Genomic DNA, 21,790 nt, shown 5'->3' on the forward strand with positions numbered 1-21,790 from the left:
CAATTGTTAACCTAATGTTTTATCTCTGTATTATCTTTGTGTTGTGACTTCCACTGAACTCCTTGATCTATGTCCTTTAGCTTCGTTCCAAGGTAGATAAAGTTACTTACTTGTTACTTATTAGATTTTGCTCCTTCATTTGAAGCTTAAACTGTTATAAAAATCGGCTCAAGTCTCTTATTCCCAACCCTGTCTTCTAATTATAGGCACTTTGAATGCAAGTTCATTCATCTTTTTACTGCCAACCCCTTGCTATCATTCAGTACATGGGTGCTCTATGATGTTTGTTAAACTGAATGACTGGCCATGTCTCTATTCATCGTCCGTTCTCTGTTGAGCATCACTGTTAATGTCATTGATTTTTAATATGATCTTTACACATATCGTTTGTGTATGTCATTTAATGCCGCCATTCTGTCAGTCTCTTTTCATCTGAATATGCCTTGTTAGTTCTACTCTTGACCTAGATCTCTTGCTTTTCTTAGAGGTTTTCACCACCGAGATAGGGGGGAATTAATTTTTTTATTTTTTACATTGTTTTCCTGTTAGTGCTGTATCACAGACTTGTTCTGCCATTCCTGCCATAGGACTTTATCAAAAGACTTTCTTACTTTAACTTACACTCGTATTTCACTTCAAGGTATACATTTTACTCCCCCCCCCTTCCCCCCATCATTAATACATTACCATTTGACTCTGTCATTAGCCTGTCAATCTCTGAAACTCTTGAAGAAGAAAGAAAGACCTTATTTTAAATAGGCCCGATTCTTTGCTAAAGAGGTTAGTACACTCTCTACAATTCTATTCTTGTCAGGAACAGGCTTTTGCAATTATAAGGAAAAGAAATGATATTTAGAAGAGCTACCCAACCATGAAAGATCTAGGGAGGATAAAATAAGTGAAAGAAGGATGAAATCCACTATAAAGTTCTAAGGAAGCTTCCTTGCCTCATTCAAAAATAATGAAATAGGTACCCCCAGGTGCCCTGGATGGCCAGACTGAGGCTCCAGGCGTGACATTTCCTTGAGAGAAAATGGTATTGGAGGTCCCTAAAGCTGAGGTTCCCCCATTCCATTGTTAGTGGTCAGAAAATGAAATGTTTTATATTTTTAAAATTTTTTTAAACATTTATTTATTATTGAGAGACAGAGAGACGGAGCATGATCATGGGAGGTGCAGAGAGGGGGAGACACTGAATCTGAAGCAGGCTCCAGGCTCTGTCAGCACAGAGTGGTGACACAGAGTGGTGACTCCCAATGGGGAGTGGGAGGGGGGGCTCGAACTCACAAACTGAGGGATCATGACCTGAGCCGAAGTCGGACGCTTAACCGACTGAGCCACCCAGGCGCCCCATGAAAATGAAACACTTTAAATCTGAATTTCTAGGTTGAGGTAATAGAGGCTGGGGTGATGAGGCTGGGTGAGAAAAAGGAACGGGGAACATTTAGTAACTGTTCCCAAAGAAGCGTTCTACAAATGTTAGTAAGCGCCAGGTCCTCCGTTTCCAGTGAAGTTAGGGAGAGACAATACGCTTGAAGTGCAGCAGGAGAGATTTATGCTAAAATTCAGACAGCCTGCCTGCGTTCTGAGGTTCTCGAATATGTTACTAAGCAGAGCAGGACTTGCCCCACAAACAAGGCTGGAGAGTTTTCCAAGATTCCGAGTCATTAGGCAGGGTTTCCAGGGACAGCAGTGCCACGGCCTCGATTGTTCCCCGAGATAATCTGACCTGATTCGCAGAAGAAAGCCTATGGAATTGTATTGACTCCAAACTTTACCTAAAAAGGGGGATAGCAACCAAGCAGTGGAATAGGTCAGATCTTTCTGAAGATGGGGGCTCAGACTAGCCCATTTATTTCATAATTGTACAAATGCCGTAGCAGATGAAAAACCGCAGTTAACCTTCCTGAGCCAAACATGAGAAGAATTTATATTTCTGCTTAAAACTGAAGGACTTTCAATGCAAAGGAACTGGTAAGGCTGGATTTCAAAGTTTCATGTTGGGAATATCATACACAGACCGTAATGAGGGTAGAGGCGAAGGAAGCACATTCTTTAAGCTGCTTCCATGAAAAACTTCAATCAACTGCTAGCTTTTGCTTTGCAGATCTGTGACATATGTCCCTTGACCTTTACCAACTACCCTTTCACGTTTGACACTTAACGTTTCCTACATGATTAAAATTCAGCGTTAATTAATTTCAACAATATCAGTTAAGTTATATTTAGCCGAGAACACTCACTTTTGTCTTCTGTGAGTAGCATTGCAGTGTTATTACAAAGAGGTAGTCACGAGGGCAACAGATACGAGAAGAGAAGAATGATTCAGTGTGCAGATAATTGTTTCGAGTGAAATTTAGCTTGGTATTTTTGTTCCTGTCCTCAGTAGAACTGAGATTTAGCACCTCGCCTTGGCATTTAGCCCCCACCCCCACACAGGAGGAGGCTGTGCTGGGCGGGTGCTGAGAACGAGCCACACCAGAGTTAAATTATAGCTCAGTTCTAACACTGGCAAGAATTTTCTCTGGCCAGCTCTTGGGTGCAAAGCTGGTGATTCCAAAAGAGAGGCAAGGCATCCCTAGAAAGGATCTCCATATGGTGTGGCATCACCCTCACTGAGGGAGGTTGACACGGTTGTTTAAAGAGCATCACCCCAAAGGTGGTGACCATTCCCAAAGAAATCAGTGGAAGCCAGAATATTTAGACACAGCAGAGTTCTACTTCTAACCTTAAAATGTCACCTATAGGGTTGTCTTATTGGTGGGTTATTCTGCAATGTGACCAAAAAGCTCACCGGAAATGGAGAGAGCCTAAGAAATGTGACCTCTTTCCCTGAGTTTTACATTTTTATTAGTTTATTTATTCCATGCTCTTTTAACTCTGGGAAAAGACTAGGATAAGCATATGGATATGCAAATCTTGCTTTTACCTGAAGCTTAAAATGCTATAGAGCCATTACAACTGCTGCTTTTGGGTATGCTAGCATGAAATCATGGTCTGCAAGTTTACTGTGCCACTGAAACCCTTGCCCTTTAGATCCATGTACAAAACAGGAAGAGAGAAGCTCTCCATTTGGTAGATAGTACAGATAAAGCACAATTCATATGTGAGTCACCCATATATGTCTCTCTGAACAGTCAGTAATAGTAATAGTAAATTGAATTTTGGGGTTCTTTGAGACAGTAGTTATTAAAAACAATTAAACAAAGGAAAACAACTTTGTAGAATTTTCATTTGTGTATGACCAAACGTTTCGCCTCCCAGAATTCAACTTTTGTAGTCTAGAATCTAGTTCCATGCCCTTGTCTCATCCTTTACCTATGAGGGCACTTGATCCCTGGCAGATTCTGTGTTCCTGCCCACCCCATAGGAAAAATGAAAGCCGAGGATGTAGGTAGCTCTTTTCCAGTAGTCAAGCAATTCAACATCAAGTCACATTTCTTCTGCTTGGGTCCCTAATAGAATGTCCCTGTCCTAGTAATTGGCCTTGAGTCTGAACCTGAGGCCAAGTCTAGGTAGGCCAGGACCTACCTAGCTTGGAGGTCCAAGCTATTTGGACCACCAAATACCTATCGTGGTCCTAGTGCCTGGGAACCTAACCAGCCCTTCAGGACAGGGTCTATGTTTTGTTTTGTTTGCTCTAATTTCCTCCCTGCCAGCTCCCCACTGACTCCCAGTTCTGAGATCTTGTCTTATAATAATGGTCTTATTACCACCCAAAACCTCTCTGGTTCCAATCTCCAGCTCAAGCCTCTGACATGAGTCCACTCTGGGCTTCCCGGTCAGCTGGCCCTGCCTATTACTGGTCACAGCAGCCCTGAATATGTCCACTTCCGGCAGTCACTGAGCCTTCTGGTTATTCAGATTCACCTTTCAAACTGGACTGACTCCCACATCTTCCATTGAATAAATTGCTAGGAGCTCATGTACTATCCCCATGGGCTCCTCTGGTCCTGGTCCTGGTTCTTCCTCCCATTCTGTCCTTCTGCAGTTGACTTTGGCCATGGCCTGTGATGAAGTAATGCCAGAAGAGGCAGAGCTTCAGTATTTAGAGGATCAAACACAGATGAAAAGGGGAAAATCATACTGTATATTTAGGAGCAAATAGCATTTTTATGAGTGGGAAGACTTTGTAAAAAAAAAATGTAGTGCCTTCTAAATCTTGTTGGCATCACTTGGTTTAATATAAGATGGAAACATTTTTGTTTCAAATATTTACTTTCAAATTAAAATTCCAAACTTGAAAATTCTGTGTTTTGCAATGTTTCTTTGGTGGGCCAAACAGGGGAATTTTCAAACTCCTTGAGATTAAATAGTAATTTTATTTTGTAATTTAGTTTTCTGTTTTTACATTTGAAGGTGTTACACAATGGCCTCATTATGGAGATGAAGCATCCGACTGTGGGGAAGATCTCAGTCCCAGGTTTGAAAACTTTGGTTATTTTCCTCAATACCTTCCTTCATTAATTATTCCCTGTGCTGATCCCTGCTGGTAGCTGGTGATTCCCCAGTTTGTCAAGACATTATCCAACTTCTTCATTTGGATAAAAGGGAAACCTTAGAATCATACCCACAAGCACATATACCTAGGCTACGGACTTGTGTCTTCGTTTTAACGAATATCTGATTGCCCTAGTAACTAAAATTGCTCATATTATCTGACTCCATTTTATGTAATCACGTGCTCACAAAACTACACAATGTAACTGCCAAAGATAGACAACAATAGATGTGGCAACTGTTCTGAAATTACACATGGTTCATAGGTGAATGGGAAGGTAAGCCAGGCACAATGGAACTGGCATCCAGGGAAGGCTAGTGGCTGCTCAGACCAGGACATTTTTTTTTTTCCTGAACTATGATTTACGGTGAGGATCTCAGCTTTGTAGATAAGGAAACAAAATATTTTCACTTAACTCAAAATACATTGAATTTTTCTAAGTTGACTCATACCAAACAAACTCACTAAGACATTTTGGTCTGAGCCAAAATGCCAACTTTTTCACTTCCGGGAGAGAGTTCTCTTTCCAGCAGCCAGAAGCCTCAGAGCATCCAAACTGTAGTGAGAGCTCATGACCAGCTTGCTACCCCGACAAATCTCACTTCTCTAACAACCATAATGTTACTGTTCCTCAGCTCAGTTGTCTCTACTTGGGGCACTGCTGGGAAAACACGCCATGTTCATGTTCCTCGGGTCTCTCTTTTATAGACCATATATAAACCATACACTTATTTTTGTCTTTTCTTCTGACAGAGGATAATGAAATTAGTTAGGATACAACTTTGGTCATTGTTTGCTTGAAGCTCAGTGCTGGTTACCTTGTTTGAAATTTGGGCATTCCCCAAACCCCTCACTCACCTGAGTCAAAACAGCATAGAGGGGTGCCTGGGTGGTTCAGTCAGTTAAGTGTCCAACTTTGGCTCAGGTCATGATCTCCCAGTTTGTTAAGTTCTAGCCTCACATCAGACTCTCTGCTGTCAGCACAGAGCCTGCTTTGGATCCTCTGTCCCCCGTCTCTGCCCCTCCCCCATGCTCACTCGCTATCTCTCTCTCTCTCTCTCTCAAAATAAATAAACAGCATAGAATATTTACTTCTCTAGGTATCAGATGGCACTTATTGAATACCTGCTATTGTTAGGTATTATGTAGCTATAATCTAATTTCAAGATTCAGGATCAGCTTGATAACAAAGTCCCAGAACAGATCAGATCATGACCATTGGTGCAAGAAGGAAAAGAAGAGGAAAGTGGGATGATAAAGTAAGTTGAAAGAGAAAATTCTTATGTACAAGAGTATAAGGACCACTGTCTGGGAATTAAGGAAGGTAACTAAGAGAGAGAGAGAGCAGGTGTAAGCATGTCAGAGACTGGAACCACATGTGAACAGGGAAATGCTATGAGGTGTAGACAGGTGGTGGAGGAAAAATAAAAGAATTATCATAAAAGCTAAGACAGTCACTTATTGACTCATATTATTGAGCATACTCCATATACACATTCCATGGGCAATGCTTTGGGTCCTGGGAATGTAAAAATAAACCAGACCTGACCACATGGAGCGCAAACTCAATGGAGAGTCAGGTAATAAAAGCAACCAACAAATGTTCTGATAAGGGTTAAGTCATGATAAGTGCAAAAAAAAAAAAAAAAAAAAAAAAAGACACAACGTGTGTTGTCGTAGAGAATAATGGAGGCAGATGGGACTTACATTAGTTTGAGTGATCAGAGAAAGCCTGGTCACGTATCAATGGAGAATTGAAGGATAATAAGAAGTTGACATTTGAAGAGTAGGGGAACGGTATTCCAAGCAGAGGGACCAGCATGTGAGAAGACTCTGAGTTGGGAAAGAGCAGGGTGTATTTTAAGCCAATAAGAAAGGTGAGGTAAGGGGTGGGAAGTCAGACTGCAGAGAGAGGCAGAGCCGGGACACCCCACCAGATGTGGTTTTACTCTAATTTGATGCAGGGGAGTGAAATGGCACAATTTATAACTAAAAGCAGGCAGTCACGTTTGGAAGTTGTTACGGGACTTCTGTCTTAAGTTAGGGTCATGGCAATAGCAGTGAAGAGTGGGGGTGGTCAAAAAAATTTAATCACAGTGTTTTCAGTGTGAAGAGATCTTAAAAAATATTTTCGCTAATATTTTTTATTTTTTTATTTTTACTTTTTAAATGTTTACTTATTTATTTATCTTGTGGGGGGGGGGGCGGCAGAGAAAGAGGGAGAGACAGAATCCCAAGCAGTTCCACACTATCAGCACAGAGCCTGACAGGGGGCTTGATCTCATGAACCGTGAGATAATGACCTGAGCTGAAATCAAGAATCTGACACTTAATTGACTGAAGCACCTAAGTGCCCCTATCCAGCAGTTTTTAATTTTAATTTTTAAAACAGTGGAACTGAGTTCCAAGTGAAACCTCAATATCAAAAATATATTAAAGCAGAGTTCTGCTGGTTGAGAGGTTAGCACTCTGTTAAGCTTTCTTCCACTGCTTCCATCAGGCTGTCTGCTCCAAACACCTGCTTGGAACCATGGGATCTAAAGAACATTCAAGAACCTCTGATGAAACTTTATTCTACAAGTTTACAGATGAGGTCATAGTCATTAATATCCTCAATACGTGGGAGGAAAGGGTAAACATTTGAAAGTTAATTATAGTTGTTGGTATAGGAGGGAGAAAAGTAAGTCAGTGGTCAACCTACAATGAAGTTATTGGTTCTGGCAGTCTCTCAATCAATCGGTTGTGAATTTGTTGGCTTTCCTGGCAAATGAATGAACATCAATCTTGGGGAGAGAGAAATATTTTTTTTAGATTCCTAAGGAAAAAGCATACCCTTTTTGCTCATTTTATTTTATTTTTAATTTTTATTTATTTATTATTTTTTAATGTTTATTTTTTGAGAGAGAGAGAGAGGAAGAGAGAGAGCACAAGCAGGGGAGGGTCAGAGAAAGAGGGAGGCACAGAATCTGAAGCAGGCTCCAGGCTTTGAGCTGTCAGCACTGAGACCCATGTGGGGCTGAATTCATGAACTGTGAGATCATGACCTGAGCAGAAGATGGACACTTAACTGACTGTGCCACCCAGGTGCCCCCCTTTTTGCTCATTTTAATTTATAAGTGTATCACTTAGCTACTGTGATGATAATGCTGTGTAACAAATAACCACAAAAATCTCAGTTCCATTCAAACATAAGCATTTATTTATTCCACACACGTAGACCAGGTAGGGGGTAGCCAAGCTGGACTTGCCTGGGTGACTTTGCTTTTAGGTGCAGGTCTGGCCAAGCGTGGCTCCTCACTATAACATGGGCTCAGCTCTGCCCCACTTATCTCTTGCATTCTTCACATGGCAATGGCAGGAAAATAAGAAGGCAAACAGAAACCACAAGGCCACAGAAGAACTGATGCATAACTAGCAGACCCTTCTGTCGGCATTCCATTGGCCAAAGCAAGTTTTAGGCTGTGTTCCAAGGAGTGGAGGAATGTTTCTCTCTTTTTAAGAGAAATTGCAGAGTTACATGGAAGCCTGGGCACAAAGAGGGGTAAATAATTGAGGCCAAAAATTCAATTTACCACAATACAATTCTCAGATCTTCAGCTCTTTCGTTTTTATCTGTTATTTTTATCTTTATTTCCCTTTGGAAAATACTATTTTTGTTTCTTTAATTTCTATTGAGTTCAGGCATATTTTTGGTATATCTACTTTACTGACTTACCTTGTACCTGTTCTATAGGATTATCAGTATAGGAAATCTCAGATTTCTGGTGAAATGGATACGTTTAGGTTATTTTTGGAATTAGCATCTGAGCATCTTTGAGAGCAGCACATTTGGACCACCCGTGAAAGAAGAGAGACAATTCTGCTCATGGATGTCAAAAAAGAAATTGCTCTTGTATTTCCTAATTCACTGTATCCTACTGCGAGGCCACTCAGACAGGGTAAGAGGTATTAAATGTAAAGGGAATTTATAAGTAAATAATTACAATTTTTCCTGTGGATTTCCCCTTTCACTGATTGTATTTACCTATGATAGTTCCGCCTTTCTTTGTAAGGGATGTCCCCATTGGACAAGTTTTAGGTTATAGTTTGAATGCTGCAGAAACACCTCTAATTCTCCCACAATGCCTCAATGAGGTGAATCTGCCAAAACAGGAAACCCAGAGTGGAGTTAAAAGTGATATTATACTACATTGTGTTCTAGTTGGCTAGTGGAGACATGTTTTTGAATTCATTACATGCAGTTTATATATTTATATATGTGTCTTTACATTTCCAATAAAAATCCTTACTAACATTACCTAAAACTACCTATTTAAATTTCCTTTAATATTAAGGAATTTCTTGTGACCTTCACTGAATTTTCCATACAATGCACTAATTTGCCTGAAAAGTTTTCTATCTTAGTCAGTTCTAGAAATATGTCTCTTGAAGAACAGCAGTAATTCTTTAAAAAAAAATTTTTTTAAATTTTATTTAAATCCAAGTGAGTTAACATATAGTGTAATAATGGTTTTAGGAATAGAATTTAGTGATTCATCACTTACTTAGAACATCCAGTGCTCATCCCCACAAGTGCCTTTCTTGACGCCCACCACCCATTTAGCCCATCCCCCCCCACTTCCCCTCCACCAATCCTCAGTTTGTTCTCCGTATTTAAGAGTCTTTTATGGTTTGCCTTCCTCTCTGTTTTTATCTTATTTTTCCTTCCTTTCTCCTAGGTTCATTGTTTTCTTAAATTCCACATGTGAGTGAAATCATATGATATTTATCTTTTTCTGACTGACTTATTTCACTTAGCACAAAACATTCGAGTTCTATCCATATTGTTGCAAATGACAAGATTTCATTCTTTTTGATCCCCAAGTAATGTTCCATTGTGTGTGTGTATATATATATATATATATATATATATATATATATTAATATATATATATATATATATATATATATATATATATTAATATATATATATATATATATATATATATATATATATTACATCTTCCTTATCCATTCGTCACTCGATGGGCATTTGGGCTCTTTCCATACTTTGGCGATTGTCAATAGTGATGCTATGAACATTGGGGTGCATGTCCCCTTCAAATTTTGTATCCTTTGGATAAATACCTAGTAGTGCAATTGCTGGGTTGTAGGGTAGTTCTATTTTTAATTTTTGAGGAAACTCCATACTGTTTTCTAGAGTGGCTGCACCAGTTTGCATTCCCACCAGCAGTGCAAAAGAGTTCCCTTTTATCCACATCCCTGGCAACATCTGTTGTTTCTTGAGTTGTTAATTTTAGCTTCTGACAGGTATGAGGTTGTGTTTTTGATTTGTATTTCCCTGATGAGAAGTGATGTTGAGCATCTTTTCATGTGTCTGTTAGCTATCTGGATATCTTCTTTGGAAAAGTGTCTGTTCATGTCTTTTGCCCATTTCTTTACTGGATTATTTGTTTTTTTGGGGTGGTGAGTTTCATAAGTTCTTTATAGATTTTGGATACTAACCCTTTATCCAGTATGTCATTTACAAATATCTTCTTCCATTCCATCTATTGCATTTTAGTTTTGCTGACTTTTTTTTTTTTCCCGTGCAGAAACTTTTTATCTTGATGATGTCCCAATAGCTCATTTTTGCTTTTGTTTCCCTGGCCTCCACAGACATGTCCAGTAAGAAGTTTCTCTGTCCGAGGTCAAAGAGGTCAGCAATAGTTCTTATACAATATTTATTGCACCATTTTTAGAGATGATAAATCCACACCATTCCCTTAGGTGCTCAGTTTAGAGCTCTCATATAGGATACTAATTGATCAATACCTTAAAGGTCTTGGTCAATCAATTTTAATATTCTTTTAATAAGGATAGGAAATTATTAACCTCTTCAAAATTTCTTTTAGCTACTTAAATAATTATTGTAAGTACTTAATACATTGTTCCAATATTTGTAATCATTATTGATACTAAAGTGAGTAGTATGATCTAAGCTATTTCCTTTATTAGTTTATATCTGTTGCAACATACTCCCTTTTCATATCATTTCCCACTACCTCCAATCTATAGTAAATAATTAAGAAAGAAATTTCATTTGTGTGGATACATGTCTTTGAAAACATATGAACTAGTTAATGTTCATGAACGATCTGTAAGTATGAGTTGTAGTTAAGCTCATACCATTGTTCTTTATTTCATATATTGTTCATTAAACTACTCTCTCATTTGAGCTTTAGAGCCTGTTTGACAGTTTTAAAAGTGGAAAGAGACTAAGAAAAATTAATTCTTAGTGGGGATATAAATGACAAAATGCATCCTTTCTCTCTTTGCCAGGCTTAAATATTCTGGTATTCCAAGAGTCCCCAGGAGGGCGGCGTTCATTAGTCGGAGGTCACCATTAGTTTAATGACGGAGGTATCAGCACAGTGACCACAATGTACTAATATGCTCATAATTAACTAATGTAACCAGAGAACTGAGTTGAGTAGTAAAATCTCAAACACACAAACTTCAATCTATGGTCTTCTATTGGCCAGATGAAGCTCTGGTAATAGAGCTGTGCCCAGGTCAGGCTCAGTCACTCAGGAGGCTTACACTTCACCAGGGAGGGCTTATTGGACTAGAAGGAAAAGGGGGATCAGCATTTCCATGGAGAACCTGAGGCCACAGCAGGGTGCTGGGAGAGCACAGACCAGGGGGACCTCATCTAGTGTGTGGCATCAGGGGAGGCTTCCCTAAGAAGTGAAATGTACAGACACACAAACAATGTCCAGCTGTCAGTTGGCAAGTCTGGTGTGGGCTGTGGGGGCCTTCAGGAGGCCATGCTGGTGTACAGGAGGAGCTGAGGAAGGGCTCAAAGGGAGAAAGTGAGAGGGACAGTTTCACAGTCACCCTGACGAGGTAAGCAGAGGCAGGAAGAATAAGACCTAACACAGAACTAATGACCAAACTAAAAACAAATCAGAATGTAAAGGAGATCTATGCCAAGGTCTCTGAGGTCCTTAGTATCTGGAGAAGGGATCTGGAAGAGGAGCTCAGGTAGAAGCCTCAACCTGGTTTGGCAGATGTTCTCACTGACTGCTTTTAGGTATAATTTCTAGAAACCTTCTGACTCCATTGGAGATTTTTGTAAAACTCATAATGTCCTGAAGTTTAAACTATGAAACTGATAGCAGTTTGTATGTAATTGCTAAATTAAAAAGTAAGTTAAAGTTCACACCACAACATTTCATCAACAAGAGATTGGCCATTATATAAACATCACCTTATTTGTGACTGTAGTGGAAAGATATTCCACTGGTTATCACATTCCAAAGGACTGCCCATTTCCACGGCACCATTTGTCATTTGCATCTTGTAATTCTGCTGCCCATTGGCCTTTTAGCCAGAGTGGAACACGCTGTCCTCCATGGTCTATGTAGGTGCCAAATCACCTTGGTTTTGAGTTCCAAATTTCAAAGGCTGTCACTGAAATAGAGTTTGATGTGTAACTCTAAACTTTTTCACCATAACCATTTACAGATACTTCCTTGTGTGTACTGCAATTGTCCGATTCCAGTAGCTCTTCTGGGAAGTATTTTAATGGGGAGTGTGTCAGTGCTGTTAAAGGGAAGTAGTCTTCTGTGCCTGTGAAGTGATTTTATTATTTATTTATTTATTTATTTACTTACTTACTTATTTATTTTAAATGTGTTATTTTTTTAATATAATTTATTGTCAAATTGGTTTCCATACAACACCCAGTGCTCATCCCAGCAAGTGCCCTCCTCAGTGCCCATCACCCACATTTCCCTCTTCCCCATCCCCCCATCAACCTTCCATTTAAGTGTCCATCAACTGACGAATGGATCAAGAAGATGTGAAATGATTTTAAATTCAGTTACCCTTGCCTGCTTGTACCCTGATCTGTGTTTTTCAGCAAGCAGCTCTAAGTTCTTTCATTTTATTTTTTTAAGTTTATTTATTTATTTTGAGAGAGAGCAAGAGAGCGAATGAGCCTGAGCAGGGGAGGGGCAGAGAGAGAGAGAGAGAGAGAGAGGGAATCCCAAGCAGCATCCACGCTGTCAGCACAGAACCCAATGTGGGGCTTGAACTCATGAACCGTGAGGTCATGTCCTGAGCTGAAATCAAGAGTCAGAGGCTTAATTGACTGAGCCACCCAGACACTTCTTTAAGTTCTTTTAAATAAAACTTTTGTTAAGTCTTTTCCCCATAATATTTTAACATTTGTATTTGGACTCTGCAACAGTTTTTAACTAGTCAGTGTTGGGGCAGGAAGGACAATCACTGCTATGAGTTAATGGAGCTCAAACCAACTTATTGGAATATTGATGTCTGGATTTTATAGTGAAATTTGAAAAAGTTGAATGTACTTCTGTGATTACCTGACATTTTTTTTATTTCTTTAAAAAAATTTTTTTAAACATTTATTTATTTTTGAGAGACAGAGTGAAAGCAGGAGAGGGGCAGAGACAGAGGGAGACACAGAACCAAAAACAGGCTCAAGACTCCACACTGTCAGCACGGAACCCCACAGGGGCTTGAACCCACAAACCATGAGATCATGACCTGAGCTGAAAAGTCAGATACTTAACTGACTGAGATACCCAGGTGCCCCTATTTTTTAATTTCTGAATGTTTTGCAAGACTTTTTATAAATGATGAACATCTTTCTTTTATAAGCCTCTGGAGGACAAAAATATTATCATTTGAAATCAAACCAGCACCCTCTATACCAACTAAATAATTAATAGACATTTTCTGGGTGATGATTAGAATAAAAAACTATTAGGTGAAAAATAATTAAAAACATGATTTGTGACAATTTTAAGCAGTATGGATTTTTTATGAACAGATGGACTATTTATGAACAGAATAACGTGGAAGTTATCTGAAAGAGATTTATTGTACATTGTTAGTTTGTTTCCAGTTTGAAGTACACACTTTACATGGAGTGACCACCTAGTCTCCTGTATTGTTGCCAGTCTTCCTCTGCTAAGCCTTCATGTCGCCCTGGTGCTTTTAGCTGTTTTATTCCCTTTAGATAGAAACTTAGATAGTGTCTCTGAAATCACATACCCTCAAAGTGCAGTTACATTTCTACAATCGTTTACAGCAATGGACAAAGTTGTCACAGATCTCACCAGGGAGAAAGAAAAATTAAGAGGAACCAAAGTTTCAGCTGTATCCCTCCATAAAGTTTAAAAATGTCGGTGCTCGTAAGGAATCCTATGTAAAGCCAATCTGAGAGTGGAAGGTGAGATAAGTTATTTCTTCCAGGTAGAAAAATCTTTCAGATGACAACAGGAAGAGTGTGTAAAGTTTTCATGTTGTGTGTAGTACTCAATCTATCTTCTAGAAAGAGCATACTCCTTCGGGGACCAGGTTAAGCTGTAAAGAGAGGAAACAGATGAAAGCAAGGTTCTACAGGCTGTCAACAGAACGAGAGAAAGCTGGCAGGGAAATGAATTTTCAAATAGACTAGCCATGGTACTTCCCAAAGTCCTCAATTATTTTTAACTTTATTAAACCCTTAACCCATGGCAATGTACTGAGAGTTAAATAAATCAGTGTATTCCCAGGTGATTTGACATTGAGTGCCTGCAGCCTTCTCTGGCAGTCCTGTTACAATGAGGCAGGGCCGTAGACATTGTTATCCTTTAGTGAGAAATGAATAGCACAGTGACTTCCCTTCCTAGGAGAGCAGGGAGGAAGCAGAGGAGGAGTGAATCGCATCTCCAGGAATGTCTTTCCATAAGGAACTGGAGAAGCCCTAAGAGCCAAGTTACTGTCGCTGATATGACTTAGGGATCTCCATCAACTATGCTTATCTGTGCCATGAGGAAGAAATATTTTGTGAGAGCTGGGCTTTCATGCTCAGGGAATTCATGTTCCTGTTAGTAGGGACTGGGAAAATGGCCAAGATCTCAGTTGTTCCTCTTCAACCTGTCCTCATCAATCTCAGCACTGAGATAAGTGACTCTGTCTAGTAGACAATAAACGCTTGTTGCAAGTTAGTCCTAAGTTATCAATAAAGTTCTGGGGCACAGAGTTGTTTTCACTATTAGAAAGTGACATGTAGGCTGAAGACTTTTCCTGGGTGAATATTTAATTGGAGGTGTTTTCTCCAACTATCACTCTGCAGAATGATCCTTGAGGTTAGGGGTGTTTGAAATCATCTGAGAAGACCACTGAATGTTGAACAAAATCTAGAAATCCAAACCAAACAAAATAAAAACAAATAGCTACACGAAGAGTGGAAGTCTCAGGGATGGTTAAGCATTTTTGGTTATTTTGTCCTAAAAGGTGGATGGATTAGATGTTTTCTGGGATCCGTGCTAGAGTCCTTGCTGCCCTAGTAGCAGCCAACTTACATTGGGTACCCAGAGAAGTCTTTTTCTGGATCAAATTTAAATACAGACTTTCTGATGGGTCTTTAGAGGATAAATTAATTAAATGTAATTAGGCATGTACATTGGCTGGAATTGGATGCCATCTAATAGCTAAGTACAAAAAAAGTTAAAATAATCTTTCAGTTTAGACTTCCGTGTTATAGAGTTACCTTGGGTAGTCAAGAAGTGACACTACTTTTGCCTCCAAGTGGGCTTCAGCCTAGAGTGAATTGCTTGCCTTCATTGCCAGGTTCATTCATGGCTGGAGAGCCAGTCCTCTCTGAGAGAGAAATGGCTTTGCTCTCCTCTAGCGCTCCCAGGTAGGAACTCTTTGGTTCATGAAGAGGTGACAGTCGGGCTGAATCCAAGAAAGTTGTTTTCTTTAAATATGCTTCCTTAATGTCAAGATACATTCCTGTTAAGACTTAGCCAGAGAAAACATCGGAGTAAGCCATCCTTTTGTTTAAAAGGATGATAGTTTAATTTTGACTAGGCCTACAGTGTTATGTTAATATTAATGAAAGGTATTGGTGGAGGTGAAGAAATGGTAGTAAAGGGTTAGATAAGAACCTCCAGCCATCTTAACACAACCAATAGGTCATGGGCAATATCCCATGTATCACATCACCTCCAAACCATAAGGATTTACTTGACTTTGAGCTGGGCCCTTGGGGTTCACTGCTCATCTCTTTCTCTGTAAGAGTGATGCTATCTTTTGTGTGTGAATTATGTATCAGCTTCTATGGAACCAAATTTCCGTGTTGTCGTGTCTTTATCTGCTATGGCATTACTAGTCAGCGTGTCTCTGGGCTCATCCTTTGAGCCCAGAGGGGGCATAGAGGGGGAGGGATGAGGCTCTTTGAAGTGCTCCCCCAGCTTGTCCTTCATCAGAACATCATATAAGGCGCAGTGGGCTCTTGGAATGGCCCAACAATTAGTCTAACCCACTCAGAACCCTGTGTCTGTTGAAAGTGTCCCTAGGAACCCTATTCTCCAGTTCATTACAAGAAACCAAGTGCTTTGCAAACAATTAAGCAAAAACCTAATTTTAATTAAATTAAATAGGAAAGGAAAAATTAATCCAAGATATTTTAGGGATTTGAAGAGAGTGTATGGCCAAGTACTGACAAGTAAGAGAAGCAGTACCCGTATAGATTTAGAGACTGTCCTCAGCACAGTCCGCCCCCCACCCCCTCCCATTAAGCCCTCAAAGACCTAACCTGTTTTCTCTTTGTTGCTGGGCCTTCAAGTTTGCATGTGACCTTAAGTGATTCACTTTGCCTTTTAGTGTCTTGTCTTGATGTTCTAATGGGATTGATCTTTTTGGCCTTTCAATTTAAAGGAAAGATGCAATTCACCATACTGCATGCAAATATGTTTTGTGAATAGATTTTAATGACTTCATTGCTGGGGAACATTCAAATTGGAAACAAGGGACTATAAGGGAACATCTGTTGAGTCTTTCTCTATACATGGTATATATATGAGCCCTTTATAGACACAGTGTGTTTAATCTCCAGGACAATTCAGTTAACCATTCATTATTTTTCTTTTAAGTTTATTTGTTTATTTTGAGACAGAGAGAGAGAGAGAGAGAGAGCGCGCGCGCGCGAGCGCACAGGAGTGGGGGAGGGGCAGAGAGAGAGGGAGAGAAGATAGTCCCAAGCAGGCTCTATGCTGTCTAGGTGAGCCCAGTGGAGGGCTCAATCTCACCAAATCCTGAGATCTATGACTTGAACTGAAATCGAGTCGGATGCTCAACTGACTGAGCCACCCAGGCGCTCCTTATTATCATGTGCATTTTTACAGATGGGAAAGTTGACACTCGCTGAGTGTTACAGGGTCACTGGGAACCCACATCTCTGTCCTCTTTTTCCCGATTACTACCATCTCCTAAAGTTGAGCCAATCATTGAGTTTTTACCTTACAACTTTAGTCTCTCATGGGAAGACCCCTTAATGTATCTTAAATGTTTCATTTAAAAAAGATCAGCTAGGCAATTTATTTAAAGAATGCTTAAATTTCAAGAATTTGAACTTAGAGACTATTTCCTTTGGGAATTAAGTTTGTTTTTATTTTTTATTTTTTATTTTTTACCAAGTCTATAATTATGTTTCTTTGAAAGACAAAAAAGTCTTTGGAAAATATATTGTTAGGCCATTTTGATATTCTCAAGAGCATGGAAGTGTAAATGCACCAAAACATGTGGGTTACATTTCCCTCAAGTTGTGCCGTTTTCACACATTAACAGAAAAGCAGTTTGAAAAGGGAAAAAAAAGAGAAATGTTTGGGATGTATATGCAGATTTCAATCATCAAAAAAAAAAAACAAAACTGAAGATGTTAAGCTGTCACCCTGACTTACCCAGATTTCTCATCTTTCCTATGATCTGACCGTGGCCCTGGTGCTGTGTGGGCAAATTTCCTCTGGCTCACGGGGGACTGATTTTGTTTTAAAGTCAGAACCTGGTTCCCTTTGAGTAACACTAATTAAACTGCAAACAATGTGGTGTTGGTATAAGAAAGTTAAGATGATTTTTTTTTTCAAGTGAATGGTTGGTACTGTATCTAGAGCAAGAATTCAAAAAGTAATTAGTGACAAATTCTGTAAGGTTCCACTTACATGGAATACCTAGAGTAGTTAAGTTCATAGAGACAGGAAGTGGAAGATTTGTTGCCAGGCTCTGGGGGAGGGAGGAATGGGGAGTTAGTGGTGAATTGGTACAAAGTCTTAGTTGGGGAAGATGAAAAATTTCTGGAAGTGGGCAGTGCTAATGGTTGGACAACAGTGTGAATGCCCTTAATGCCACAGAACTGGACACTTCGGTAAATTTTATATTATCGATATTTTGTCCCAATAAAAATATGGTTGCTAAAAAAATGTAGCTAACTTCTAAGTTGTTTTCCTGTGTACATGTGATCTATCCATGTGGTGTGCATCCAAGGATGCGGAGAGTGGAGTGCATGTAGACTTAGCCAGCGAGACCTGAGTGCAAAACCCGGCTCTGCAGATTATAAATGGAGATAATAGACAGCCTCCCTTGTCTGACTCAGTGACCTGTCTTATCTGTAATACAAAATCAGACACTGTGACTTAACAATCGTTAAATACTATGTGCCAAAGTTCAGCACATAGAAGGAGTAAGTGGAAGCATGCTGTAGATAATTAATAAACTCTGTTTTTAAGTTTTTTTTAAATTTATTTTGAGAAAGAGAGTAGGGGAGGAACAGGGAGAGAAGGAGAGAGAGAATCCCAAGCAGGCTCCGGGATGTCAGCACAGAGCCTGATACGGGGCTCGAACTCACTAACTGTGAGATCATAACCTGAGCCGAGATCAAGAGTCAGACGCTGACTGACTGAGCCACCCAGGTGCCCCAATAATTAATAAACTCTTAACAGTACCTGCAGCAGCACAGACTCTTGGGGGGAAATAAAACTAGCCACGTTATTAGTTATTTGTCAAATTTTAAAAGTGGAAATAATCATGGGCATTTTCTCTAGGTCAGACGTGATACAATGATACAAATGATGCAAATCATTCTTTTTTTGTTTCACAAACTTTTGTCTGGGATCTACTCTGTGCCAAGTGTAGGCAGACAAGGAACTCGGTCTTGTGGTTGCATTTGACAGCGACCGATCCGAGGAAATGCCCTGGGGACACGGAGACGGTGGCACAGTCCCTGCCAGTTGTGTGTGTTAGGACAAACCAGCCTCTTTATTCATCTTTCAGGTAGGTGCTGTCGGATAAATATGTCATTCGTGGAGTCAGTGGAGACGGTGTAGTGTGAAAGCATCCTTCCCAAACAGCATTGTTCTCCGACAGAACATGCAGGTGAAAATAATAATTCAGGGATGGCAGCTGATGATGTAACAGTTTGTTTAAGGGAAATTAGAGAAGGGCTGTGACACCGTGCGACATTTCCAAAATATACTCTGCAGACCCCATGGTTTCTTGAAGTCCTAATAATTGTCCCAGCAAGACATGACTCTTGTCAAACAGCTTTGGGAAACCTATGTTAAACAAAGGTCAGTGAATGTTCTACTTTTCTCAGAACTATGAACATTCTAAGATATGTTTTCGGTCACTAAGAGGGAGATACTAAATGCCCCATTTCCTTACGTTATTTGACAGTGGAACCTTTTTCTCCCCCAAAGCTCATGGAAAAGCATTTTGTGGGTTACCCCACTGGGAACATGTGTCCCTTAGAGCCACATGGGACAGGTTGTAATGGTCATTTACTGGATAAATTTGGCTAGTTTACAGTTAGAAAGGGAGGGGAAACCAGCTAAGAAAAGTGTCCCTTCTCTGAAGGGTAGAATTTTCTCTTGTTTCTTAGCTCAAGGGACCCAGGGGTCCTGAGGAATATTAGAAGATTTTTTTTCTTTCTTTTGTGAGGGATGAACACCCAGAAACACTGGCAGGAGAGGGTCAGCCAGGAGCACAGCCATGGGGGCTTCAGGGGGGCCAGCAGGCTGTAGTGTGGAGGTGGGGCGCCTTCCCTCCGAGCTGGTTCAGCCCCAGCCAGCGAGAGCCACATTGAGCAGTGAAAGGCACTGGGCACGGATTGAGGGCAACACTGAAGTGCAGATCAGGAATAGCTCACACGGTGATGCTCTTGCTCTAGGAGCAAAAACTATCCTGGGATCTAAAGGAATCACTTAAGGAGGAACACTTTCTCTTCATCGCTCCGCAGTAACGCTGCGTTAGGGGGATTCTGCACAAGTGTTCTTACACTGGCTTAGAAAATGGAGTTGATTAAGTGAAAGGAAAAATTTTAAATGTGACAAAGATGATGAGGTGATTAAGGGGTAGAATTTAAGTGGCGAGATGTGGAGAATTTAAGATGTATGACTGAGTAGCGATGACAGTGGGGTATATGATAGCTGCCTATAAATACCCAATTAATTGCCTAATGTGGCAAATGAGAAGAAACAGGCTTTAAGCACAAAAGGGAAACTTGAATTGAAATCTGTTAGGGAGACATTATTTACCAGTAAGGGTGATTTGACTGCCTTCACACAGGAAGTCAGTGAAGTTATTTGGGCAAAGATTCAGGATGATACTTTTCTTGCTTATAAAATCCTGAGGCCAACAAAGTTTCTTTCTTTAAAGTGAATACATACATCTTCATGTTTCTTAGGAGCAGAAATTGTAGACTGGAGAAACATTTTTAATTTGCATCAGGGTATTATGAGCTGGTAGCAATGCTTACGGTTGTTTTCAGCCTCTAGATGCGTTTTCCCTTAGGCTGAATTATAAGTAATATTCTTGGTGGTAAGAATCATAGAAAATTTACGCATTGTGTTCTACTGCGTGGGGAGGTACACTTGTGATGTAAAGCATAAGAAGTTACTTTAGGGAACACTCGCTAAAACTAGCCAACAGTCAGTGTGATTAGGCATCTGGTGCTTGGCAGAGATCATCTCTAATTATCACATCAACATTCTGAGGGAGTCCTTAGTATCCCCATTTTACAGATGAGCAAACTGAGAAGTTAAATAACTTGACCAAAGTTATTTGGTAACTTGCAAACTTACTCCAGTGAATTGCAGACCCGGAATTTGCATTCAATTCTGAGTTACTCAAAACTCCATGCCCTTTTATTGCGATGTTATGCTGCCTCCTGAAGGCATTTTTGATCATCGCTTTTATACACTTTAGACCAATGGCTTAGTGTATTTGAAGTACTCCTGAGAGTGAAATGGTCTGCTCATGTGTGCGAGTGCATGGTCACTAAGACTGTTGCCCACACCCAGAGCAGATAATGCTATGGCATGGCTGGAGCCAAGCACTTGCACGGGGAATGAACTAGACAGGGCTGGAGGAAGGGACGGTTGGCTCCAGCTTTCCGCACAGTCAGAGCTGATGTATGGAGGAGCTTTGTCAGATCTCGCAAACGGCATCCAGATTTGATTATAACTTCTCTTTGTGGTCTTTGAAGATTTTTGTTGTTTCTTCCCTTGCCTCATGGAGTTCAGATCTATTTTCACATAAACAGAAATGATTCCTCCTTTCTGAGCACTTCATTGTTGGTGGCATTGTGGAATGTCCCAGGAAGGGGGAATGGGCCCAATTATAAAGGAGAAATTCCTCTTAGGCTTGAGTGTTTACATGAAAATGCCAACGTCACCAGCTATTACAATAGCGGGCCTGGGGTGAAGCCTTATTTCCCAACTGCCTTACACCCTCCACACAGCAGGGGGAGATCTTTCCAGTAGACTCCATTGGAAGACAAAAAAAAAAAAAAAAAAGTTTCCCCCAAAAGTGTCCTCCTGCGTTCGAGTTTTACAGGAAATTGAGGAAATCTGCACTGTGCTGTACTTTCCATTTCAGTAGGAAGTTCCCAAATTATAAACATGGAAGTAACAAATTCTAATCATTGTCTCTCTTTTTTTTCCCCAAATTTTTAACGTTTATTTATTTTTGAGAGAGGTGGGGGGGGAGGGTTAGAGAGAGGAGGGACACAGAGGATCCAAAGAGGGCTCTGGCCTGTTAGCAGGGAGCCCGATGTGGGGCTCAAATCCACAAACTGTGAGATCATGACCTGAGCCAAAGTTGGTAGCTTAACCAACTGAGCCATCTAGGTGCCCCACTAATTATTCTCTCTTAAATACCTTACCTCAGCTTACCACTGAGGAGTGAATGTTTGCTTTGACTAGGGGGAATGTAGATTGAAAAAATTAATTTCACATTCCTATTTATAGGACACTTGAGACAAACAGCCCCTCAGTGTGACCGTTACCTCATTCGCCTTTTTTCACCATCAGGACTGACTACTTATGTCTTTTACATTCACGGAACGCATTTCAAATCTCAGGAATTTGGTTCCATAGCAGGACCTTAGCAGAGATGATATATATCATCTTGTTTGGCTATCTTTTAATGCTTTCTTCTTTTCTTTAAAAAAAA

The 21,790-nt window shown here is 40.1% G+C and overlaps 1 protein-coding gene across 3 annotated transcripts in view; it reads left to right on the plus strand.

Moving 5' to 3' along the window:
• SUGCT (succinyl-CoA:glutarate-CoA transferase) overlaps positions 1-21,790 on the plus strand; it is a 750,432-nt gene that overhangs the window by 643,248 nt on the left and 85,394 nt on the right. For all 3 annotated transcript variants that reach the window (XM_053218654.1, XM_027071610.2, XM_053218653.1), the window contains one exon: positions 4,360-4,423. In XM_053218654.1, the coding sequence (XP_053074629.1) occupies positions 4,360-4,423 (64 nt within the window). The remainder of the gene's footprint in view (positions 1-4,359; positions 4,424-21,790) is intronic.

The sequence above is a fragment of the Acinonyx jubatus genome, chromosome A2 (assembly GCF_027475565.1).
Source record: "Acinonyx jubatus isolate Ajub_Pintada_27869175 chromosome A2, VMU_Ajub_asm_v1.0, whole genome shotgun sequence".
In the NCBI taxonomy this organism is placed as follows: domain Eukaryota; kingdom Metazoa; phylum Chordata; class Mammalia; order Carnivora; family Felidae; genus Acinonyx; species Acinonyx jubatus.